Source organism: Electrona antarctica (assembly GCF_951216825.1).
Source record: "Electrona antarctica genome assembly, chromosome: 21".
Lineage (NCBI taxonomy): Eukaryota > Metazoa > Chordata > Actinopteri > Myctophiformes > Myctophidae > Electrona > Electrona antarctica.
Genome location: NC_136802.1, coordinates 892605 through 919058, shown reverse-complemented (window position 1 = coordinate 919058; position 26454 = coordinate 892605). Strand labels below are relative to the sequence as shown.

At 44.4% G+C, this 26454-nt stretch overlaps 2 protein-coding genes across 2 annotated transcripts; both read left to right on the top strand.

Moving 5' to 3' along the window:
• The first annotated feature begins 2831 nt into the window (after positions 1-2831).
• LOC306914065 (uncharacterized protein) lies at positions 2832-7566 on the top strand. The gene is made up of 2 exons (XM_079490955.1): positions 2832-3212; positions 5970-7566. Exons 1-2 carry the CDS (start codon positions 2906-2908, stop codon positions 7157-7159), a joined length of 1497 nt encoding a protein of 498 aa, XP_079347081.1. The 5' UTR covers positions 2832-2905; the 3' UTR covers positions 7160-7566.
• Positions 7567-20595: 13029 nt separating this feature from the next.
• On the top strand, positions 20596-21393 carry LOC306913780 (putative Bax inhibitor 1; the record flags this gene model as incomplete). The annotated part of the gene is made up of 1 exon (XM_079490592.1): positions 20596-21393. One exon carries the CDS (start codon positions 20596-20598, stop codon positions 21391-21393), a length of 798 nt encoding a protein of 265 aa, XP_079346718.1.
• Between the last annotated feature and the right edge of the window lie 5061 nt (positions 21394-26454).

Genomic DNA, 26454 nt, shown 5'->3' with positions numbered 1-26454 from the left:
GTTGTAAGTGTAATGCTTCATGGTGTCGTCCTGTTGTAAGTATAATGCTTCATGGTGTCGTCCTGTTGTAAGTGTAATGCTTCATGGTGTCGTCCTGTTGTAAGTGTAATGCTTCATGGTGTCGTCCTGTTGTAAGTATAATGCTTCATGGTGTCGTCCTGTTGTAAGTGTAATGCTTCATGGTGTCGTCCTGTTGTAAGTGTAATGCTTCATGGTGTCGTCCTGTTGTAAGTGTAATGCTTCATGGTGTCGTCCTGTTGTAAGTGTAATGCTTCATGGTGTCGTCCTGTTGTAAGTGTAATGCTTCATGGTGTCGTCCTGTTGTAAGTGTAATGCTTCATGGTGTCGTCCTGTTGTAAGTGTAATGCTTCATGGTGTCGTCCTGTTGTAAGTATAATGCTTCATGGTGTCGTCCTGTTGTAAGTATAATGCTTCATGGTGTCGTCCTGTTGTAAGTGTAATGCTTCATGGTGTCGTCCTGTTGTAAGTGTAATGCTTCATGGTGTCGTCCTGTTGTAAGTGTAATGCTTCATGGTGTCGTCCTGTTGTAAGTGTAATGCTTCATGGTGTCGTCCTGTTGTAAGTGTAATGCTTCATGGTGTCGTCCTGTTGTAAGTGTAATGCTTCATGGTGTCGTCCTGTTGTAAGTGTAATGCTTCATGGTGTCGTCCTGTTGTAAGTATAATGCTTCATGGTGTCGTCCTGTTGTAAGTATAATGCTTTATGGTGTCGTCCTGTTGTAAGTGTAATGCTTCATGGTGTCGTCCTGTTGTAAGTATAATGCTTCATGGTGTCGTCCTGTTGTAAGTATAATGCTTCATGGTGTCGTCCTGTTGTAAGTATAATGCTTTATGGTGTCGTCCTGTTGTAAGTATAATGCTTCATGGTGTCGTCCTGTTGTAAGTGTAATGCTTCATGGTGTCGTCCTGTTGTAAGTATAATGCTTCATGGTGTCGTCCTGTTGTAAGTGTAATGCTTCATGGTGTCGTCCTGTTGTAAGTGTAATGCTTCATGGTGTCGTCCTGTTGTAAGTGTAATGCTTCATGGTGTCGTCCTGTTGTAAGTGTAATGCTTCATGGTGTCGTCCTGTTGTAAGTATAATGCTTCATGGTGTCGTCCTGTTGTAAGTATAATGCTTCATGGTGTCGTCCTGTTGTAAGTATAATGCTTCATGGTGTCGTCCTGTTGTAAGTGTAATGCTTCATGGTGTCGTCCTGTTGTAAGTGTAATGCTTCATGGTGTCGTCCTGTTGTAAGTGTAATGCTTCATGGTGTCGTCCTGTTGTAAGTATAATGCTTCATGGTGTCGTCCTGTTGTAAGTGTAATGCTTCATGGTGTCGTCCTGTTGTAAGTATAATGCTTCATGGTGTCGTCCTGTTGTAAGTGTAATGCTTCATGGTGTCGTCCTGTTGTAAGTATAATGCTTCATGGTGTCGTCCTGTTGTAAGTGTAATGCTTCATGGTGTCGTCCTGTTGTAAGTATAATGCTTCATGGTGTCGTCCTGTTGTAAGTATAATGCTTCATGGTGTCGTCCTGTTGTAAGTATAATGCTTCATGGTGTCGTCCTGTTGTAAGTATAATGCTTCATGGTGTCGTCCTGTTGTAAGTATAATGCTTCATGGTGTCGTCCTGTTGTAAGTGTAATGCTTCATGGTGTCGTCCTGTTGTAAGTATAATGCTTCATGGTGTCGTCCTGTTGTAAGTATAATGCTTCATGGTGTCGTCCTGTTGTAAGTATAATGCTTCATGGTGTCGTCCTGTTGTAAGTGTAATGCTTCATGGTGTCGTCCTGTTGTAAGTATAATGCTTCATGGTGTCGTCCTGTTGTAAGTGTAATGCTTCATGGTGTCGTCCTGTTGTAAGTATAATGCTTCATGGTGTCGTCCTGTTGTAAGTATAATGCTTCATGGTGTCGTCCTGTTGTAAGTGTAATGCTTCATGGTGTCGTCCTGTTGTAAGTATAATGCTTCATGGTGTCGTCCTGTTGTAAGTGTAATGCTTCATGGTGTCGTCCTGTTGTAAGTATAATGCTTCATGGTGTCGTCCTGTTGTAAGTATAATGCTTCATGGTGTCGTCCTGTTGTAAGTGTAATGCTTCATGGTGTCGTCCTGTTGTAAGTATAATGCTTCATGGTGTCGTCCTGTTGTAAGTATAATGCTTTATGGTGTCGTCCACAGTTAACTGTTTTTTTCCCCGTTTGAAATGTACCCGTTCTGAATACTGAAGGTAGTTTTGTTGCCTCATCCATGTTGTTTCTACAGGCAGGTGTTCAGGTGAATTTCACCAGGCTTTAGAGATAGAGTGATAGTAATAAATCCCACACTCCCACAATGGGCTTTCTGGTTGTATTGTTATTATTTTTTACATAATAGTCTCTGAGCAAACAGGCACATAGATTCTATTTGACGTCATGATGATCATGGCTGAGGGAATGGGGGGCTGGAGCACCCCCTCCCCCCAGGCACCCCCCCCCCCCCCCGACAGGAGGGGGAATAGTAATAATTTTAATCAAAACAGATTACTGTAAATATCGTCCCACGGCCATGGTGATGATGATAAGAGCGCCGCTCACTTCACACGGGTGTGGTTTGAAAAATAATAATAATACCCACATTTTTCAATGATTTTGCCCCCCTATGGTATGGCCCCCCCTAGTGGTCCGCGGACTTCATGCCGTCGGACTCACAGAGGTGCCTTTTTCTCTCTCTCTGCGCACGCACGCACGCACATACATACACACACGCACGCGCACAGAAAACTGTGACCTGTTGAAAGTAGTTACTTCTTCCCAGCATGCATTGCACTGTTTTAGACAGACACGAACAAAGAGCGGCGGCCATTAGCTTAGCTCTGTTACAGAATAGGGCTGCGGCAAGACCACAACCACATATCGGTAAAAAACCATGTCAGCGAGTAAAGTCACATCCCAGACGGTAAAAGACCACAACATGTCAGCGAGTAAAGTCACATCCCAGACGGTAAAATCGGACCTCAAACGTGAACCAGAGTGGACCGAAGAAGGAGAAAAACCGGACCTCAAACGTGAACCAGAGTGGACCGAAGAAAGAGAAAAATCGGACCTCAAACGTGAACCAGAGTGGACCGAAGAAGGAGACCAACTATTTGGGCTTTTTAAGAGAGAGATGTCGGAGGAACAGATCTACCAGGCAGCCATGCTGAAGCAGCCTGTGATAAAGTTACACAGAATAAGTATGTGCATGTTTTAACGTCACTGTACACTTTGATTTCATCTTCAACAGAAAGCACATGTACACAAATGTTGTCGCTACTCGGTGGAGTAACGGAGTAATGCTTCCTCCTAGGAGTCCTAGCGCTAAACTCAAACTGTAGTTAATTGTCTCCACCAGGCCGAAGGCATGGAGAGAGTATGTTTTGCTTTGATTGATTGATTGAATTATTTATTAACAGTTTGCTGAATTACAGTACATTTTAAGCACAAACTCAATACAAAGGCTGTTAACTGTGAGTGGACGACCCAATTAAGCATTACACTTGTTTACAAGAGGGTCCACCATGTTCATCAAAACATTTAGAGACGTACAAATAGACACTTCTATATAGACAAAGAACAGAACAGGAATTCATCATAAAGCACTCCGTCCGTCCGTCAGTGTGTCCGTCTGTGAACAGCTAATCTCCGGCACCGTTGGCTTGATCGCTGCCAAACTCTGCACACACACTCCCTGGATGCTAGAGCTGAAGCTCTGCCCTGAAGTTTTCACATGGCCCTGTTATAGCGCCACCAGGAGGCCGATTTTTGCAAAACACATTTTTTAACAGTACACCTACAGATAGGGGAGAACGGGGTAAGATGAGCCAGCGTTTAAGTTGAACCACCCCCTTTATCTAGAAAACTAGAAACCTGTGTTGCCATGTGACCTTAAATCTAGTAAGCATCCATAATTTACACCTGGCTGTTAAGTTGGGAAGCACATGGGGAAAGTAGAAAACATTATTTTACACAAAAAACTGTTTTTTGTCGGTCCAAGTAAAATGACTGTTATACAAAGCAAAATGTACCTAGGTCTAAAATGTAATATCATACACGTTGATTTGCCAATGGATAGAACCATGTGAATCATTTAGCAATTAAATTGTCTGAAGTAGCTTATTCTAGTCATTGTTTTCTAAAATGGTGGCTATGGGTAAGATGCGCCAATGTCCGGGGGTAAATGAAAATCACTTCATATTTTTTTATTAAGTCTTTGCTACTCAAATTATACTGAATGACCTTTAGTTTGCATGTACATACTCATTTAAGAGAAGTTTGCAATATTGTATTAACAATATTGCAAATATAAGGTTCTGAATAACAAACTTTATTTAATTGTTTAAATAATAAATAAACAAAGACTATTTGCAAAAGGAAAACTGTTATATTATTATCTGTTCAAGTTTAAGCTTTTAACATTAAAATATCATGTGGTTCGACTTGCCCCTCGACTTGGATCAACTTACCCCTTACCTGGGGCAAATTGAGCCACATGACCACTTTTTTAAAAAAGGTCATTTTCATGGCCCTTCGTCATAGATGCTTACTCATCATTTCAATTGATGGAAGACATCCTGAAATATGGGTAGATCATTAGATTTTACTGCCATCTCATTTTGCCTTGCTTCCAGGACAACTTAAGCAAAAAGTGGTTCATCTTACCCGTTCTCCCCTATTGTCCTAGCATCACGCAAATTGGTACACAGTCTCTAGAGCATTACACTAAACTGGTCTTTCAGATTTGTCATGCTCCATCCTGATTGGCTAAGATTGGCTTCCGAAGTTCGCAGGACTGCTCCGTTTTGAGCAAAATGCTGCAAATCATGAACACATTGTGTGATTTCCGTGAAATGTGCACGCACATTCCTGCTAGGCAGAGGAACAATGCAACTTGAAACTTCTCAAATCAGCCTCATGGTGGCACTATAACTGGCCTATTCATGCTTTTACCTATAATTGCACCGATCTGTGTAAAACTTTGTATGCACACTCCCTAGAGGCCAAGGAAAAATCTTTGCCTTCTTTTTTCCCACATCTGCTCTTTATAGCACCACCAGGATGCCGTGTGTAAAACACATTTTTGTATTACTCCTTCAGATTTTATCAAACTTTCACGCTAATCGGTACACATGATGTCTGTAGTCATGTGATCAACAAGGGTCTGTTTTATTTATCATAATCTAGACTGACTGTTTATAAATTACTTCAAATGTCGGGGGTTTTGCGCGTATCATCTGTGCAGAGAACGCTCACAGACCATTAAAGCGTGTGTATTTACAATTCAGTTGTAAATACCACGTGAGGCACCGCCGAGCGAGGCGCTAGCCGAGCCGAGCGTTGCGAAGGCCACCAGACCCGACTCAGCGCCGTCCGAGTTACGTCCCGATAGGCAGAGAATAGTATATATTAGTAGCCCCTAGTTTCCATGCGCCGACAATAGTTGGAAATGACACGTCCACCAGGGGGAAACCTTGACCAGGCTACTATGGTGAGTAGGCCAGTATGGCCATACTGGGCCCATAAGATGCATGATAAACGGACATACTGGGCCCATAAGATCGTAACGGTCGAATCGGCTACAAATGATCTGTTTGTGTTTCTAACTATGGGTTATTTGAAATCACGCAGATGCTGTACTGTATGATGAACGGGTGAAGCAATAAATCGTTAAAAACATGAAGAGCTGCCTGTGTATCATCATTGGAGCACTGACACACAGAGAACAGTCCAATTGTAACATCAGCGCGTCAGCCAGGTCCAACAAACCGGATCAACCCCCTCAGTAGCTCCGTATAAGACGGACGCTCCTTTAATACCAACTATGTGTTCATTCGGTTCCTACTTGGAACTGAATTTCGGTACCCAATAACCATCCCTAAATACAACACAGCTTGCATGTTTTTTTAAAACATTTCATTTAGCCTATGTTTCTCTCTCCTCATTCTCCATCCCAGATGTCTGTCCTGCCCAACTCAAACATGTCTACAGCAGAAAGAGACATCTCAACCAACACCAGGGAACTCATACAGGAGAGAAGCCCTACGCCTGTGACCAGTGTGGGAGCAGGTTCAGCTGCAGCAGTCTTCTAAAAGTTCATCAAAGAATTCATACAGGGTTGAAGCCCTACGCCTGTGACCAGTGTGGGAGCAGGTTCAGCCAGAGCGGTAGTCTCAAAGTTCACCAGAGAACTCATACAGGGTTGAAGCCCTATGCCTGTGATCAGTGTGGGACTAGGTTCAGCCGCAGCAGTACTCTCAAAGATCACCAGAGAATTCATACAGGAGAGAAGCCCTACGCCTATGACCAGTGTGGGACTAGGTTCAGCATCGAACAGAACCTCAAATGTCACCAGAGAATTCATACTGGTGAGAAGCCCTACCACTGTGACCAGTGTGGGACTAAGTTCAGCTTGAGCGGTCATCTCAAAAGTCACCAAAGAATTCATACAGGAGAGAAGCCCTACCAGTGTGACCAGTGTGAGACTAGGTTCAGCATGAAAAGTGCTCTCAAAGTTCACCAGAGAATTCATACAGGAGAGAAGCCCTACCACTGTGACCAGTGTGGGACTAGGTTCAGCCGCAGCAGTACTCTCAAAGATCACCAGCGAATTCATACAGGAGAGAAGCCCTACCACTGTGACCAGTGTGGGACTAGGTTCCGCATCGAACAGAACCTCAAAGTTCACCAAAGAATTCATACAGGAGAGAAGCCCTACCACTGTGACCAGTGTGGGACTAGGTTCAGCATCGAACAGAACCTCAAAGTTCACCAAAGAATTCATACTGGTGAGAAGCCCTACCACTGTGACCAGTGTGGGACTAAGTTCAGCTTGAGCGGTCATCTCAAAAGTCACCAAAGAATTCATACAGGAGAGAAGCCCTACCAGTGTGACCAGTGTGAGACTAGGTTCAGCATGAAAAGTACTCTCAAAGTTCACCAGAGAATTCATACAGGAGAGAAGCCCTACCACTGTGACCAGTGTGGGACTAGCTTCCGCATGAAATGTACTCTCAAAGATCACCAGAGAACTCATACTGGAAAGACGCCCTACGCCTGTGACCAGTGTGGGACTAGGTTCAGCACGAAACGTACTCTCAAAAATCACCAGAGAATTCATACAGGAGAGGAAGCCCTATGCCTGTGACCAGTGTGGGACTAGGTTCAGTTCGAAATGTACTCTCAAAAATCACCAGAGAAGTCATACAGGAGAGAAGCCTGTGATGTACTTTGGGCAATGGTGCACACTTACCGATACAACACACACACACACACACACACACACCTGAAAACAAACACACACACACACACATTCTCCCCTCAATACATCTCACTTGATGACCTTTTTTCTTTATTACATCATCACTTCCAGCGACAGCAGTGGATTAAAGTGACCATGGAAACGATGATGTAACTTTGCTTGTTAAGGTCAGGTGTAGTTGTGGAAAAGCAGTGGTTGTAAAGTAATTAAGTACATTTACTCAAGGACTCTACTTGAGTACAATTTTGAGGTTTTTATAATTTGTTACTGGAATATTTTCATGTTTCTTTATGCCACTGTGTAGATTTGAGGGGTGCTAAATTCAGCTATTAGTGTAGATTTGAGGGGTGCTAAATTCAGCTATTAGTGTAGATTTGAGGGGTGCTAAATTCAGCTATTAGTGTAGATTTGAGGGGTGCTAAATTCAGCTATTAGTGTAGATTTGAGGGGTGCTAAATTCAGCTATTAGTGTAGATTTGAGGGGTGCTAAATTCAGCTATTAGTGTAGATTTGAGGGGTGCTAAATTCAGCTATTAGTGTAGATTTGAGGGGTGCTAAATTCAGCTATTAGTGTAGATTTGAGGGGTGCTAAATTCAGCTATTAGTGTAGATTTGAGGGGTGCTAAATTCAGCTATTAGTGTAGATTTGAGGGGTGCTAAATTCAGCTATTAGTGTAGATTTGAGGGGTGCTAAATTCAGCTATTAGTGTAGATTTGAGGGGTTCTATATTCAGCTATTAGTGTAGATTTGAGGGGTTTTAAATTCAGCTATTAGTGTAGATTTGAGGGGTGCTAAATTCAGCTATTAGTGTAGATTTGAGGGGTGCTATATTCAGCTATTAGTGTAGATTTGAGGGGTGCTAAATTCAGCTATTAGTGTAGATTTGAGGGGTGCTAAATTCAGCTATTAGTGTAGATTTGAGGGGTGCTAAATTCAGCTATTAGTGTAGATTTGAGGGGTGCTATATTCAGCTATTAGTGTAGATTTGAGGGGTGCTAAATTCAGCTATTAGTGTAGATTTGAGGGGTGCTATATTCAGCTATTAGTGTAGATTTGAGGGGTGCTAAATTCAGCTATTAGTGTAGATTTGAGGGGTGCTAAATTCAGCTATTAGTGTAGATTTGAGGGGTGCTAAATTCAGCTATTAGTGTAGATTTGAGGGGTGCTAAATTCAGCTTTTAGTGTAGATTTGAGGGGTGCTAAATTCAGCTATTAGTGTAGATTTGAGGGGTGCTAAATTCAGCTATTAGTGTAGATTTGAGGGGTGCTATATTCAGCTATTAGTGTAGATTTGAGGGGTGCTAAATTCAGCTATTAGTGTAGATTTGAGGGGTGCTAAATTCAGCTATTAGTGTAGATTTGAGGGGTGCTATATTCAGCTATTAGTGTAGATTTGAGGGGTGCTATATTCAGCTATTAGTGTAGATTTGAGGGGTGCAATATTCAGCTATTAGTGTAGATTTGAGGGGTGCTAAATTCAGCTATTAGTGTAGATTTGAGGGGTGCTAAATTCAGCTATTAGTGTAGATTTGAGGGGTGCTATATTCAGCTATTAGTGTAGATTTGAGGGGTGCTATATTCAGCTATTAGTGTAGATTTGAGGGGTGCTATATTCAGCTATTAGTGTAGATTTGAGGGGTGCTATATTCAGCTATTAGTGTAGATTTGAGGGGTGCTATATTCAGCTATTAGTGTAGATTTGAGGGGTGCTATATTCAGCTATTAGTGTAGATTTGAGGGGTTCTATATTCAGCTATTAGTGTAGATCTTCTTCTTACACAAACATTAAAATCCCAACGACAATGAATGGAAAATCATATGTGGACGTCTGGACGAGCAAATCGGATATTTTTGTCCTACAAATATGATGTAAATTTGTGGCATCACAAACCTTAAATGCCGTTGACAATGAAGGGAAAATGTACGTCATATGTAGACGAGCAAATTGGCGAACCGATCACACAGTTGTTGATGAGATGATTTATGATGGTAAGAGCGCCCCTCACTTCACACGGCTGTGATTTGTTTTTTGTTTTTGTTAAGTTATTAACAGCTGTACGAGTACCTCACATATTGCTGGACTTTAATATCTTTCGATGTGAAATATTGTTTATGGAATATAATACATCGGGTAAAATTGTCACTAGGCATGCCCAAATATGGAGTCTATGCAGAATTGTGTGGTCAATTGGCTAATTTGGGCCCTGGTTAGTATCCTGGTTAATTGCCTGTGTCAGTTTGCTCATGCGTGTGGAGATCGAGGGAAAGTAAAAGCCACTTTTCCACGTGAAAATGCACAAAAGTGTGTGTGCATGACGCAGGCCTGGCGCCACGAGGGGTGAAAGGGGACCCCTCATCCCGACCTCCTTTTTTTTGTAATAATTTCAATAATAAAATACAAAACTACATTTTGTGCTGGATTGGTTTTCTAGTGAAATTTGGCAGTGATATTCACTAGCAGCACTGGTTATACAACTCGAAACATGCTGCTATACAAACAAAAACATGTATTGTACAGGCATGCAAGGAACATCTAACATGCGCCATGGCCATCTCCCATCTGGGAAGAACAGGAAGTACGACATTCCTGAGGCACAGGAATTTAACACATGTTAATTCGGATCAACTGAATGTATGTGTCTGACATATGATTGTCTGCCATTGGGGGGGAGGGGTGCTATTGATGCAGTGGATCAGAGCAAGTGGCAAAGTGGGCTGTGGACTATTGTGGACACGCTGAAGAATGTATTCTTTGAGCACAGACGCATGCAGTTCACTTAATGTGGTCTGCTGATTAATATCAGAATACTGATATGTTATTGATTTCAGCTGTTCCAATTGCAAACATGCAAACATGGCCCGCTTTAATTACTTCAGTCTATATTAGTAGCTTAATGACTAGTACTACTCTTTTTTATGTCCAATATTTGCATTTCAGTTCATAAAGTTAACATAACATATACATGTATTTGAAATTTAATAAAAAAAAGATTACTTTTCCGGATTCCAATTAAAAAATAGGTGAAAATAATTCAGGATTCCAATTTAAAAAAATAGCAAAAAAGCAGATGTACAAGCTCAAAATGCATCGCACTGCGACACGTTTTGAGCTTGTAGATCAGCTATTTTTGACTATATGCATTGTGGCCCTCTGGAGTGAGTTTGAAATAGTGGCCCTCTCCATCATCAAAGTTGCCCACCCCTGCCCTATCCAATGTTGTTTTGTAGCCTACTGTGATGTTGGCAAATGGCAATAATAGCACAGTAAAGATGATAATAATCGAATATGATGTGTGTAGTTCTTTATAGATCTATAGCCTCTTAATTTTTATCTCAAAGTGCACCAGATTGAAGCATTTATCGCAAATGTATAAAAACAAATCTGGAGCCCATGGGGGGAAGCCCCCCCGGACCCCCCTGGCGGGGCAGCCCCCCCGGACCCCCCTGGCGGGGCAGCCCCCCAGGACCCCCCTGGGGGGGAAGCCCCCTCGGACCCCCCTGGCGGGGCAGCCCCCCCGGACCCCCCTGGCGGGGCAGCCCCCCCGGACCCCCCTGGGGAAGCCCCCCGGACCCCCCTGGCGGGGCAGGAAGCCCCCTCGGACCCCCCTGGGGGGGAAGCCCCCTCGGACCCCCCTGGGGGGGAAGCCCCCTCGGACCCCCCTGGGGGGGGAAGCCCCCCGGGGCAGGAAGCCCCCCCGGACCCCCCTGGGGGGGAAGCCCCCTCGGACGCCCCTGGGGGGAAGCCCCCCCCGGACCCCCCTGGCGGGGCAGCCCCCCCGGACCCCCCTGGGGGGGAAGCCCCCCCGGACCCCCCTGGGGGGGAAGCCCCCTCGGACCCCCCTGGCGGGGAAGCCCCCCCCGGACCCCCCTGGCGGGGCAGGAAGCCCCCCCGGACCCCCCTGGCGGGGCAGCACTAACATTCTAATCTTGCATAGGACCACCTGAGTCATAGAACTGACACTGCCTGCTTGATTTAACAATGATTTAACAATGCAATATGGGTTTTTTTGCCCCCTCAAAGATCTCAATTGCCACCTCAGTCATTTCATCCTGCAGCCGGCCCTGGCACGAGGCGTGTGTACGAGGCACGTGCATGACGCGTGCACAAGCATTTTGCGGAGCATTCCCTCCCTACTGAACGTTGAGCGCCTCCTACTGTAAATATCGTCCCGTGGCCATGATGATGATGTATGATGATAAGAGCACCGCTCACTTCACACAGGTGTGATTTAAAAAATACCTACTTTTTTCACTGATTTTGCCCCCCTATGGTATGGCCCCCCCTAGTGGTCCGCGGACCAGCAATGCCGTCGGACTCACAGAGGTGCCTTTTCCCCTCTCTCTCTGTGACCTGTTGAAAGTAGTTACTTCTTCCCAGCATGCATTGCACTGTTTTAGACAGACAGTCAGACACATAGATATATATAAACTCTAAATGGCTCAAGGCGGAGTATCTATGGTCAGACACAGACAAAGAGCGGCGGCCATTAGCTTAGCTCTGTTACAGAATAGGGCTGCGGCAAGACCACAACCACATATCGGTAAAAGACCACAACATGTGCCCAGGCGGTGGCGTAACCGTCTGGGCACCCGACTGGTAATCCAGTCGCAGTGTGCCGCGGGTTTGACTCCCGAGCCCGACACGGCCTTTACTGCATGTCTTCCCCCCATCTCTCTCCCGTTTCCTGTCAGCCCCTTCAAAAACCAATAAAAAGGCGTAAGCCGCAAAAAAGTATCTTTAAAAAAAAACCCACAACATGTGAGCGAGTAAAGTCACATCCCAGACGGTAAAAGAACATGTGAGCGAGTAAAGTCACATCCCAGACGGTAAAAGACCACAACATGTCAGCGAGTAAAGTCACATCCCAGACGGTAAAAGACCAACATGTCAGCGAGTAAAGTCACATCCCAGACGGTAAAATCGGACCTCAAACGTGAACCAGAGTGGACCGAAGAAGGAGACCAACTATTTGGGCTTTTTAAGAGAGAGATGTCGGAGGAACAGATCTACCAGGCAGCCATGCTGAAGCAGCCTGTGATAAAGTTACACAGAATAAGTAAGTGCATGTTTTAACGTCACTGTACACTTTGATTTCATCTTCAACAGAAAGCACATGTACACAAATGTTGTCGCTACTCGGTGGAGTAACGGAGTAATACTCCCTCCTAGGAGTCCTAGCGCTAAACTCAAACTGTAGTTAATTGTCTCCACCAGGCCGAAGGCATGGAGAGAGTATGTTTTGCTTTGATGGATTGGTTGAATTATTTATTAACAGTTTGCTGAATTACAGTACATTTTAAGCACAAACTCAATACAAAGGCTGTTGTGAGTGGACGACCCAATTAAGCATTACACTTGTTTACAAGAGGGTCCACCATGTTCAGTTCATCAAAACATGTAGAGACGTGTGACCAAGGCCGAATCAGCCACACAGAATTTGGGCAGTAGAATATTCTTTATCGTTATTATTTTATAAGACATACAACCTTTAATTATTAGAGTGGCACAGTTTAAGGTGCTAGAGATATCAAAGTTGTACACCTCACTAGATAATCCTGGGACTACGCCAGCCGTCATTTATAGAGAAACGGCAACTCGTTTTATCATTATTACTCTTAGCTTCAGTTTGTTCAAGGACACACAGGTTCACTTTTTACCAGGTGAGAGAGCAACCATAACAAAATGGACACTGAATCAAAATATAACATCTGTTTATTAATCCTATACATGGGCTCCTAAGACACCTGCTAAAATACAATATTTATTTAATCTTAAAACGAAGTAGCGAAATACAAAACAAAATCCTTAAAACCAGTCAATTACAAAAAGTGTGCTAAAGTGCAATGGGTTCAGACAGTTCTTTTTGTTATCAGAGAGAGCCTCCAGTCAGTCCAGCATCAGAATACTACGTCCATTTCAACACCTCCTGAAAGTACAGAAGGCAAAGGCCAGTTTCTCCGTTCCACAAACAGGTACAGCTCACATACGCCAGGGTGATAGAATCAACAGTAGTGCGGGATGAAACAGTACTCACACACCACGGGCAGTTTCACCTACCCGCTGCGTTTGTTGGGAATCCGAACTCTGTAACACCACTCCTGGTCACCGGAACAGCTCACTCGATTCCCTCCGCCGTCAACAGGTTGGTCACACGCGAGTCCCTCTCCTCTCTCGGCTCGCACCTTGGTGTGCCAACGAATTTCCGCTCACTCTCTCTCGGTCCTCCTGTCACCCTTCCACACTCAACAGAGCAGCACACACACACACACCCTCCTCCCAACAAGCCCTCTTTTGTACTGGCAACAATCTGTGCTGATTAGACAGCTCCTCCTCCATTTCTCACCACTGACAGCTGTCAGGTAATGACGCTGACGTCATGCTCAGTCCTTCACACATAAGTTCATATATCCAATCGACAGCGCTAAGCATTTATATATATAATAAGGAAGGATACTATAAGTCACTGATAGATATATAATACAGGGTATTAATGCAAAAACAAAAAAGAAAAACAAAAAGAGAAACCTGATTTTGACACCGGTCACAGACGTACAAATAGACACTTCTATATAGACAAAGAACAGAACAGGAATTCATCATAAAGCACTCTGTAGTCCGTCCGTCCGTCAGTGTGTCCGTCTGTGAACAGCTAATCTCCGGCACCGTTGGCTTGATCGCAGCCAAACTCTGCACACACCCTGGATGCCAGAGCTGAAGCTCTGCCCTGAAGTTTTCACATGGCCCTGTTATAGCGCCACCAGGAGGCCGATTTTTGCAAAACACATTTTTTAACAGTACACCTACAGATAGGGGAGAACGGGGTAAGATGAGCCAGCGTTTAAGTTGAACCACCCCCTTTATCTAGAAAACTAGAAACCTGTGTTGCCATGTGACCTTAAATCTAGTAAGCTACTAAGCATCCATAATTTACACCTGGCTGTGAAGTTGGGAAGCACATGGGGAAAGTAGAAAACATTCTTTTACACAAAAAACAGTTTTTTGTCTGTCAAAGTAAAATGTATACAAAGTTATACAAAGCAAAATGTACCTAGGTCTAAAATGTAATATCATACACGTTGATGATTTGCCAATGGATAGAACCATGTGAATCATTTAGCAATTAAATTGTCTGAAGTAGCTTATTCTAGTCATTGTTTTCTAAAATGGTAGCTATGGGTAAGATGAGCCAATGTCCGGGGGTAAATGGGAATCACTTCATATTTTTTTATGAAGTCTTTGCTACTCAAATTATACTGAATGACCTTTAATTTGCATGTACATACTCATTTAAGAGAAGTTTGCAATATTGTATTAACAATATTGCAAATATAAGGTTCTGAATAACAAACTTTATTTAATTGTCTTAATATTGTTTAAATAATAAATAAACAAATAAATAAGACTATTTGCAAAAGGAAAACTGTTATTATATTATTATCTGTTCAAGTTTAAGCTTTTAACATTAAAATGTCATGTGGTTCGACTTGCCCCTCGACTTGGATCAACTTACCCCTTACCTGGGGCAAATTGAGCCACATGACCACTTTTTTTAAAAAGGTCATATTTTCATGGCCCTTTGTCATAGATGCTAGGGGGAGGGGAGGGGAGGAGGAATGCAGAGTGTGTGCTCTGACTATTCCAGCTGTCTACTCCTCCATTCAACAATGTGTTACAGAGAGACACGCAGCTATACATCTCCTTACAACGGTGCTTTACCAGAGTTTGCTGTTATAAATAGCGCTTGACTGTGCGTTTAGGTCAGGAAACTATAGGCAGAACCGAAAGTGAATTATTTGTATGGGTACCCGGTACCAACTGTAACAGCCAAATGGGTGACCATGGGGTGGCGCTGTGGTCTAGCACCAGGTTCACAGGCGTTGGTAGGAAGGCTTGACCCGGAAGGGCAATGGTTTCTGACCGCAGGTACGTCACCGCTGTTTAAACAATGTAGAGCGAAATGTTTGTCTGAAATATTCATTTGTCTCAAATTACACCCGTTTCGACTGGTATCAATGGACAAGACCGCAGTTATCAGTTAGGATCAGTACGAAAGTTTCGAGCTAGTATGGGCATGCTCTGCCGACCCAACGGCTCAGTCGGTAGTTCTCCGTGATTATTTCGCTTGATAATCACTGATCTGTGTCTGGTGGCCTTGAGCCACGTGAGGCACCGCCGAGCGAGGCGCTAGCCGAGCGAGTCGCCGTGCCGAGCGTTGCGAAGCCGACTCAGCGCCGTCCGAGTTACGTCCCGATAGGCAGAGAATAGTATATATTAGTAGCCCCTAGTTTCCATGCGCCGACAATAGTTGGAAATGACACGTCCACCAGGGGGAAACCTTGACTGGGCCCATAAGATGCATGATAAACGGACATACTGGGCCCATAAGATCGTAACGGTCGAATCGGCTACAAATTATCTGTTTGTGTTTCTAACTATGGGTTATTTGAAATCACGCAGATGCTGTACTGTATGATGAACGGGTGAAGCAATAAATCGTTAAAAACATAAAGAGCTGCCTGTGTATCATCATTGGAGCACTGACACACAGAGAACAGTCCAATTGTAATATCAGCGCGTCAGCCAGGTCCAACAAACCGGATCAACCCCCTCAGTAGCTCCGTATAAGACGGACGCTCCTTTAATACCAACTATGTGTTAATTCGGTTCCTACTTGGAACTGAATTTCAGTACCCAATAACCATCCCTAAATACAACACAGCTTGCATGTTATTTTAAAACATTTTATTTAGCCTGTTTCTCTCTCCTCATTCTCCCTCCCAGATGTCTTTCCTGCCCAACTCAAACATGTCTACAGCAGAAAGAGACATCTCAACCAACACCAGAGAACTCATACAGGAGAGAAGCCCTACGCCTGTGACCAGTGTGGGAGCAGGTTCAGCCAGAGCAGTGCTCTCAACCAACACCAGAGAACTCATACAGCAGAGAAGCACTACCACTGTGACCAGTGTGGGACTACGTTCAGCATGAAAAGTGCTCTCAAACTTCACCAGAGAATTCATACAGGAGAGAAGCCCTACCACTGTGACCTGTGTGGGACTAGGTTCAGCCGCAGCAGTACTCTCAAAGATCACCAGCGAAGTCATACAGGAGAGAAGCCCTACCACTGTGACCAGTGTGGGACTAGGTTCACCACGAGCAGTAATCTCAACGTTCACCAGATAATTCATACAGGAGAGAAGCCCTACCACTGTGACCAGTGTGGGAAACGGTTCACCATGATCAATAATCTCAAAGTTCACCAGAGAATTCATACAGGAGAGAAGCCCTACCACTGTGACCAGTGTGGGACTAGGTTCACCACGAGCAGGCTACTCAAACTTCACCAGAGTATTCATACAGGAGAGAAGCCCTACCACTGTGACCTGTGTGGGACTAGGTTCAGCCACAGCAGTCATCTCAAAAGTCACCAGATAATTCATACAGGAGAGAAGCCCTACGCCTGTGACCAATGTGGGAAACGGTTCACCATGATCAGTAATCTCAAAGTTCACCAGAGAATTCATACAGGAGAGAAGCCCTACCACTGTGACCAGTGTGGGAAACGGTTCACCATGATCAGTAATCTCAAAGTTCACCAGAGAATTCATACAGGAGAGAAGCCCTACCACTGTGACCAGTGTGGGAAACGGTTCACCATGATCAGTAATCTCAAATTTCACCAGAGAATTCATACAGGAGAGAAGCCCTACCACTGTGACCAGTGTGGGACTAGGTTCACCGCGAGCAGTCAACTCAAAAATCACCAGAGAATTCATACAGGAGAGAAGCCCTACGCCTGTGACCAGTGTGGGACTAGGTTCAGTTTGAAATGTACTCTCAAAAATCACCAGAGAATTCATACAGGAGAGAAGCCCTAAATTCAGCTATTAGTGTAGATTTGAGGGGTGCTATATTCAGCTATTAGTGTAGATTTGAGGGGTGCTATATTCAGCTATTAGTGTAGATTTGAGGGGTGCTATATTCAGCTATTAGTGTAGATTTGAGGGGTGCTATATTCAGCTATTAGTGTAGATTTGAGGGGTGCTATATTCAGCTATTAGTGTAGATTTTCTTCTTACATAAACATTAAATTCCAACGACAATGAATGGAGAATTTACATCATATGTGGACGAGCAAATCGGCTATTTTTGTCCTTCACAAAGGACTCATTGACAATGAATGGATGATGTACGATGATAAGAGCGCCCCTCACTTCACACGGGTGTGATTTATTTTAGTTTTTTCCTATAAATAGATTTTGTCTCCACACGTCTCATATTTGCCACTGACAAGGAAAGGAATAATTAGGTCACATGTTCCTCAAATATGACGTAAATTTGTGGCAACACAAACATTAAATGCCATTTAATGATATATATAAAGCTTTAATGTTTGTTTTTCAACGATGCTTGTTTAAGGAAACGCCTCATAGACGATAAAGATAAATGTAATGTTTGTTTTGAGACTAAAACAAACATTAGCACCCGTTGCTTAAACGCACATTATGTTGTAATTGATGTTGTAAGATGATAAGAACGCCCCTCACTTCACACAGGTGTGATTTTATATAATTATATATAGTTCTCTTTTACAATAATAATAATCACATTTATCACAGATTCTTCTCCACATGACATTGTATTTTTGAGCCCCTCCTATAGAGCGTCGCAGTCCCGCCTCCTACCCTGGACCAGGAAATTAAACCCAATGCATTTTTCCCATAGACATTTCTTAAGGTATTTATTTAAAGACGGTTACGCCGCGGACAAAGCCAACTCGAGTCGTGACAACTCATGACAACACAAACAATATTTTGGACCAAGCAAATAATTACAAAGAAGAAAAACAACAAAAAAAGTGTTGTTATCTGCCGTTTTTTTTCTTCTTTCTAATTATTTGTTCGGCCCAAAAAATTGTGTTTGTTGTCATGATTTGTCACGACTCGAGTTGGCTTTGTCCGCGGCGTAAACGTCTTTAAATAAATACTTTCTGAAATGTCTATGAGGAAAATGAACGGAGAATCATTTCCTGGTCCAGGGTAGGAGGCGGGACTGCGACGCTCTATAGGGGGCACTAGCCCCTTCTATGCAGCTTTTAGTGTCCGTCCACAAACTTGGTCTTAAACAAACATTAGATTCCTGTTGACAATGAATGGAGGATTTTACGTCACAGTGTCTGAGCAAAGAGGCATAGTGTCTATTTAATGATATGATGATGTACGATGATAAGAGCGCCCCTCACTTCACACAGGTGTGATTTTGTTTTTGTTGTTTCATGGTGAAATATTACAGAACAGTTCCTCACATGGACCATGTGTACTTTAATATCTTTTGATTAGAAATATTGTTTATGGAATATAATACATCGGGTAAAATTGTCAGGCATGCCCAAATATGGAGTCTATTGAGATGTTGTCAGAACAGTTCCAGCTCCATATTTGGAGATCTAGGGGTGTGCAGGTGTGGTAAATTGACTAATTTGGGCCCTGTCCAGAACCCGGCCGGGCAGAGGCCTTTGTGCTGGTTCTGGACAACCGGCTATCCGACGGACTCGACACCGGGCATTGCACTCCCTGTGGGGGTGTGGAACGCGTGTGTCAAATTTGAAGTTGTCACAGTCTGTATCCCTGTTGTATTTTTCATGTATTCTTTTGTTTTTAGTTAAGAGTTTTACTTTTCACTTGTGTACCTTTATTTTGTAGTATTGTTTTGTGCCTTCCTGTCTTGCCTCTGTAGTTCTCTACCTGCCTTGCCTAACCTTGTGATTCGTCAGTGTTTCCACCTGTGTCCTCTTAGTTCCCCAGCCAATCACCTGTGTTGATTTGTCAGAAATGCGAATCCCTAGACTCCTTCAAAACTGCTCTCAAAGGGCACCTACGGACGTCTGCAATTCGAAACTGGGCCCCGTAGTTATTGAAAAATAGCAGATCTATGAACTTGTAGATCTGCTATTTTTGAAAAATCGTAAAAATGCGGCACAAATCTTTGAATATATATTCTTTCAGAACGAACGTTTTTTTAATTTCAACGTCAAGCCTAAATGGATTAAATAATCTGTATTAATCTGTCTATTCCTATTATATCGTTGTGATGGCCCCTGGCCATATTTATTATTATTGGAGTTATACTTTTGGTTAATGATAGTATGAGGTGATATTAGTAGTAGGAGGGTATTGTGTTGGTGTGTGTGTTCTGTCTTCAGTCCAGGTGGTGAGCTGCAGTGTTCTGTGGAAGAGGCTGGGGTGTTGGCTTCATTGCCATCAATAGTAATTGATGCTCTGGTCACGGAGGCGTGGCCAGGTTCCTTCTCACCTGTGAGGAACTGATCACCCTCAGAGGATTGGTGGCTGCTCTCGTCTCCATGGCAACGCTGAGGTGGCAGGCCCAGCCCTCACTATAAAAGCCAGTCTGAGCCTGACTGTCGCGGGGGAAGGAGGCAATCCTCTTTCCCCCTACCCCAACCAACTAGTGACTTTGATTTGAATCCCTTCGGAAAGGATTATGTTTGCTTAGTTGTAGTTTGTCATTTGTTGTTGTTAGTCTGAAGTCAACTCATTGGTTCAGCTTATGTAAATATTCATTAATTTATCCACATTCTGGTTAATAAACTATATTTTTGCATAAGCTGCTGCTTCTCATTTCCAACATGTTGCGGGTCTTTGCCCCTAGACACTAAGGGTCGTAACAATCGTGCATCCCTAATTCCTAGTCCTAGTGTGTTCTATAGTGTAGATTTTTGTCTTAACACAAACATTAAATACCATTGACAATGAATGGAGAGTTTACGTTATATGTAGACGAGCAAATCGACATGTTGCGTCATGCTGATGTACGATGATAAGAGGCGAGCGCCCCTCACTTCACTGGGTTTTATATCCACCCCCTCCTCACCCCCTCCTGGTTTTATATCCACCCCCTCCTCATCGATGATAAGAGGCGAGCGCCCCTCACTTCACTGGGTTTTATATCCACCCCCTCCTCCATCTTTACAACTTTCCGAGTCCTCGGATCTCCGCCTTATCTTCAGTATATCTGTGGCTTGTTGCCATCCAATCAGAAGAAGATTTTAAAGGAGCGTCATTGTGACATCATCACACAATGTGTTTAATAAGGACTTCACTTTCAACAATTCCTCAGTTTTGTATTATATATTCTGCAAGGTATTTTATCTGGAGTCGGACAACGGAAGAATAGGGCTAACTCCTTAATTGTCTACAAGCGGAACGGGTAAACGGGAAGAAAGAGCTAATCTAATTTGGAAACGAGAGGTCAAAGTCAGCGTTGACATTTAGCCGAAGTTCAAAACACATCGTCGTCATCATGTCCAGATCCAGGGCGTCTCCGTCGTGCCCCCCCGCCGGTTCGGGCGCCAATAACAACGTGTTTGAGCGCAAGATGGACTTCTCCGTCCTCTTCAAGTTCAGCCAGATCCCGCGCTCCACCCAGGAGCACCTGAAGAAGGTGTACTCCAGCCTGGCGCTGTGCATGCTGGTGGCGGCCGCCGGCGCCTACGTGCACGTGGTCACCCGCCTCTTCCAGGGAGGCCTGGCGTCGCTGCTGGGCTCGCTGGGAACGCTGCTCTGGCTGGCCGCCACCCCGCACAACCACAAGACGGAGCGGAAGAGGCTGGCCATCCTGTCGGCCTTCGCCTTCTGCACGGGCCTGGGCCTGGGCCCCGTGCTCGACTACGTCGTCCAGGTAAACCCGGCCGTGGTGCCCACGGCGTTCCTGGGCACGGCGGCCGTGTTCGCCTGCTTCACGCTCAGCGCGCTGTACGCGGAGCGCCGCAGCTACCTCTACCTGGGCGGCGCGCTCATGTCCGGCCTGTGCCTGCTGCTGAGCGCGTCCGTGGCCAACCTGTTCCTGGGCTCCGTGGCGCTGTTCCGCGCGCACACGGTCGCCGGCCTGCTGGTGTTCTGCGGCTTCGTGCTGTTCGACACGCAGCTCATCATAGAGAAGGCTGCGCGCGGCGACAGGGACTACGTGTGGCACTGCGTGGACCTGTTCCTCGACTTCGTCACCATCTTCAGGAAGCTGATGGTTCTCATGGCCATGAACGACAAGGACAAGAAGAAGGAGAAGGGAAAAAACAGCAGGGACAACGGCGACTCTCTGTAAGGTTCAACTATAGAGAGAAAAGAGAAAGAAAGGAGCTCTTCTCTGAAGAGCTTCCCACAACCTGATCAGCGGCATTTATATAATATATATATTCCAGATCGCTCGGTTGTAGCAGTAATTGTTAAGAGCCTCTGCCTGATGAACAAAAAGCCTAATCCCTAATAGGCTGCTGATTAGGATGTTGGCTTTCCGACCAGGGCGGCTGGCGTAGCCACTATAGGCTGGTATTGGAGCTGAAAGCGACACCCTTCTGGAGCACCAGCCAACACCAAGATGTTTTTCTTTTTTTCCCCTTGAGCGCGGTGCATGTTTTAAATATTGTTTTGTAAACTCCAGCAGCTTGGCGTTGCGCCTGCTGAGAGCTCAAATATCTTAAAAACTCTGGCCGTCTTGAAGCGCTGCACGCTGCACCACCAGGAGAGCGCCCTGTGCTGTCTGAAGGTGCGTTCAGACTTGGATGGTTAGAGCGGTGCGATTACATACAAAGTCAATGCAAAGATGAAACGTTGTGCGAGCGCGCCCCGAACAGGCGCGGCGCGACCTGGCACAGCACAAACAGGATGAACGGAGGCGAACATTTATAAATTCAAGTCTGAACGCACCTTAAGACACGGCGGGGTCTAAGAGACGAGACACACAGCTGGGGAACTCACTTTCTTTATTTCCTGTTTTGAGGGCCCTCCTATATCCAAGGGGCCAGTGAAGCTATTCAACGTTGAAGCTCTGGGCCCTAGTGGTAGGAGGAGGGACTACAGGCGGACCCGTGGATTCATGACCGGGAAACCCCGTGCAGCTGGGCTTTAACATTGAGCGCTCGGTTGCACTTCCGCATTTGACCACCAAAATTTGGTGGTCAAATGCGGAAGTAGACGTTCTGAGACGGTACTTCCGGCAGTCTTCCGGGTGCTTCAAAACGCCACTGAGCAACTTCCACTGACATGAATAGCTGGGGGGGGCGGAGCTTCGCGCCAGTTCAGTCTCTATCCTTTTATATACTCTATGCCTATATCCAGCTACACAAACACAAAAAAATTTACGTTTTAAGGGCACCCTCACTTCACACAGGTGTGATATTTGAGGGGCGCTAGCCCCTCCTATATACAGCTTTTGTTCCTATGTGTCTCAATATTTGCCTTTGACAACGGAAGCAGAAATTAGGTCAAATGTCCACCAAATATAGCGTAAATTTATGCCAACATAAAGCGGCCCTCATTTCACACGGGTGTGATTTTTATAGTATAGTTTGTTGACTACTTTTGATGCAGTAATGTTTGTGAAGGCCACACCCACGCCCCGCTAGCCACTCCCACTCCCATGCCCAGCTTTCTGCGTTTGTGTGAACACAAACATTGGCTTAATTATGATTGGCTGACCACACCCATAGTGATGATTTGATTGGCTGAGCAAAGTACATATTGAAGCTAAAAGTGAGAGCAGAAAAGTGAGGTCGCAAATTGTGATTGGCCGGTGTTGATGTATGATGATAAGAGCGCCCCTCACTTCACACGGGTGTGATTTTTTATTCTTTCTTTCTTTCTTTCTTTTGAGGTATTTAAAAAAAAGTCGTTAAAAGTCCGCTGCACCAATCGTGTGCACACTGCTAGTAGGACGTACCTCCACAATTCAAAAAGCTTTTACATTATTGTTTTAATTTTAGTTAGGCCTATATTTATTTGCACAATAAAATCATTTCAAAAAGAGAAAATAAGTGCAGGCGAGAAAGAAAGCTCATAAAGGGCTTATATACCTGGGGCTCCATTTCCGTCACCGCTAAACCCCTTATCTTATCCCTAAACCCCTTATCCCTAAACCCCTTATCCCTAAACCCCTTATCCCTAAACCCCTTATCCCTAAACCCCTTATCCCTAAACTTCTTTTCCTTCTTTTTTACTATTTTGAAAAACATTTTTGAATAGTTCAACCAGCCAATCTACATTGACACGTTGTGAGCTTGTAGACTGGGCCATTTTAACTATTCAAAAATGTTTTGCAAAATAGTAAAAAATAAGTTTAGGGATAAGTGGTTTAGCGGTGACGAAAATGGAGCCCCTGGTTCTCACCTGCAATAATTAAACAAATTTATAATATTAAATATTCAATATTTTTATGATTATTACATATTTAAGTATTTTTAACTTTAGTTAAGTGGATGCAAAGGGAATGAAAGGAACATGTCCCCACAGGGAGGGCCGTCACTCTGGTGATGCAATAGCCTACGTTGCTGAACAAGATTTAATGTCATACTTGATGTTATTTTTCTTCTTTTGACTTATATTATTGTAAGGGATAATGTCTGGCTAGGTGGTCGTTGTCGGGAGATAATTCACCAACAGGGAGTTTAATTATAATTATATAAGTTGCAATGCGAAAATGGAAGCCATCGTTCTCACGATAATAAAAATCAAAAAATGTTTGTAAAAAGAAAATTGTTTAAAAAAAAATCTGCCTAACGATGATGTCACTGGTGGATGGGTTTCTGAACTGTTGTTGCCTAATTAATAATACCTGATTATGTGAATCACTCTTAGATTCTATAATAATCATGATGTCCTTTTTGCTTATTCCACTGTTGTGGATTTGAGAAATGTGTAACACTGTATTTAATGATATTTCATTAATTGATCTAATGACCGTGTTGTGTTGGTTCCACCCACTGACGAGTAACGTGACCCGTGGGCAGTGGCGTGCACAGACATTTAGAGGGGCAGGTGCTCAAGTTAAAAAAGGGCACCTTGTGCAGCGCGTGGAACCGGCCGGTTGCCTTAATCCATTTTGGGCGGGAACCCCTTTTGGTGTTAGCATTATGTTATGCTTTAGCTATTGAAAAATAGCAGATCTACAAGAGTGGCGCGCTACGAGCTTGTAGGTCTGCTATTTTTTTAAAAGAAAAAGTTTTTTTTTTTTTTTTTTCAAAAGAGCACATTGCCAAAAGGGCAGGGGGTGCTCTAGCACCCCCTAGTGTCTATCTGTGCACGCCACTGCCCGTGGGTGTCTATTTAAGTGGGTGGATCACTGACAACTTGAGTTTGACCAGATGAAGAGCCTTGGCTCGAAACGTCATCAATAAATGTATCTTTTGGAGCATATGAGTGTGCGGGTTCCCTCTCTTTTCATGGGTTTCTGAACTGCCCACAGTCCTCCTATGAGACACATACTGGTTTCTGAACTGCCCACAGCCCTCCTATGAGACACATACTGGTTTCTGAACTGCCCACAGCCCTCCTATGAGACACAGACTGGTTTCTGAACTGCCCACAGCCCTCCTATGAGACACAGACTGGTTTCTGAACTGCCCACAGCCCTCCTATGAGACACAGACTGGTTTCTGAACCGCCCACAGCCCTCCTATGAGACACAGACTGGTTTCTGAACTGCCAACAGCCCTCGACACAGACTGGTTTCTGAACCGCCCACAACCCTCCTATGAGACACAGACTGGTTTCTGAACTGCCCACAGCCCTCCTATGAGACAGACTGGTTTCTGAACTGCCCACAGCCCTCCTATGAGACACAGACTGGTTTCTGAACTGCCCACAGCCCTCCTATGAGACACAGACTGGTTTCTGAACTGCCCACAGCCCTCCTATGAGACACAGACTGGTTTCTGAACTGCCCACAGCCCTCCTATGAGACACAGACTGGTTTCTGAACCGCCCACAGCCCTCCTATGAGACACAGACTGGTTTCTGAACTGCCCACAGCCCTCGACACAGACTGGTTTCTGAACCGCCCACAACCCTCCTATGAGACACAGACTGGTTTCTGAACTGCCCACAGCCCTCCTATGAGACACAGACTGGTTTCTGAACTGCCCACAGCCCTCCTATGAGACACAGACTGGTTTCTGAACCGCCCACAGCCCAGACACAGACTGGTTTCTGAACCACCCACAACCCTGACACAGACTGGTTTCTGAACTGCCCACAGCCCTCCTATGAGACACAGACTGGTTTCTGAACTGCCCACAGCCCTCCTATGAGATCTCTTTCCTTAGACATATTTTATTTTAATTCTCTACATGTGAGACTATAGGATACAGTGCAGTGTAAATAATATAATCCCCTCTCGGGATTCGAACCGTTGGCCTCGATCCGCTCGACGAGACAGAACTACAAACTGACGTTTGCTTCGTCATACGACCGTGTAGCGCGCCGCACACACACAGCAGAGCAACAAGCCCACGGGGAGTGGCATCCGCGATGCATTGTGGGCTTGTAGATCGGCTCGCCATGTAGCCACACAACAAGTCCGCACAGCACGGAATGAATTATAGGTGTAAATGACGATAAAACAACAAAAAAAGACGAAAATAGACGAGCTAGCCAGGAGTCGAACCTAGAATCTTCTGATCCGTAGTCAGACGCGTTATCCATTGCGCCACTAGCCCGATAGAAGTCACCCGCTACCCTAAAGGGATATAAACATTATAACGTGACATCATTACGACATCCTTCAGAGAAACTATTTATTGTTTTTGCAACAACGACGACGAGTGAGAGAGTGCGTGATGTTATTTACAGCCTATTATCGTCACCACAGTCAGTGGGAAATAGTTTGTTTTTATCGACAGAAATAGGATGTTATAATTATTGTGGCCACACTTTGGCGCTCTAATAAAACACATAAGCCTGAGACTTTAGTTCTTAGATTCCGTTGCCTGTCTTAGCCTTAGAGCAGTGGTTCCCAAACCTTTTCATGTCAAGGACCCCCAAAATGACACTAATTGGCCCCGCGGACCCCCATTAGAAAAGCTATGCCAGGGACCCCCCATGAGAGAAGATTTATACGACTCTAGCAGTGATTCTCAACCTGTTTAATTTCCTACTTTTGTTTCCTAAAATTTTATAAAATATTATTTTATAAAAGATTTTCAAACCCCCCCCCCCCCAAATATACATTTATTTATATAAAAATCACAGAGTGGTGTAATATAGCCTGTCTGACGTAATGAAATCCTGTCTGACGTAATGAAATCACACCCGGGTGAACAGGGTGAACATAGCAACCATGCTAATTTTTTCTGCACAGACTAACAAAGCCAGTTGTAGGAGTGGTTTACAC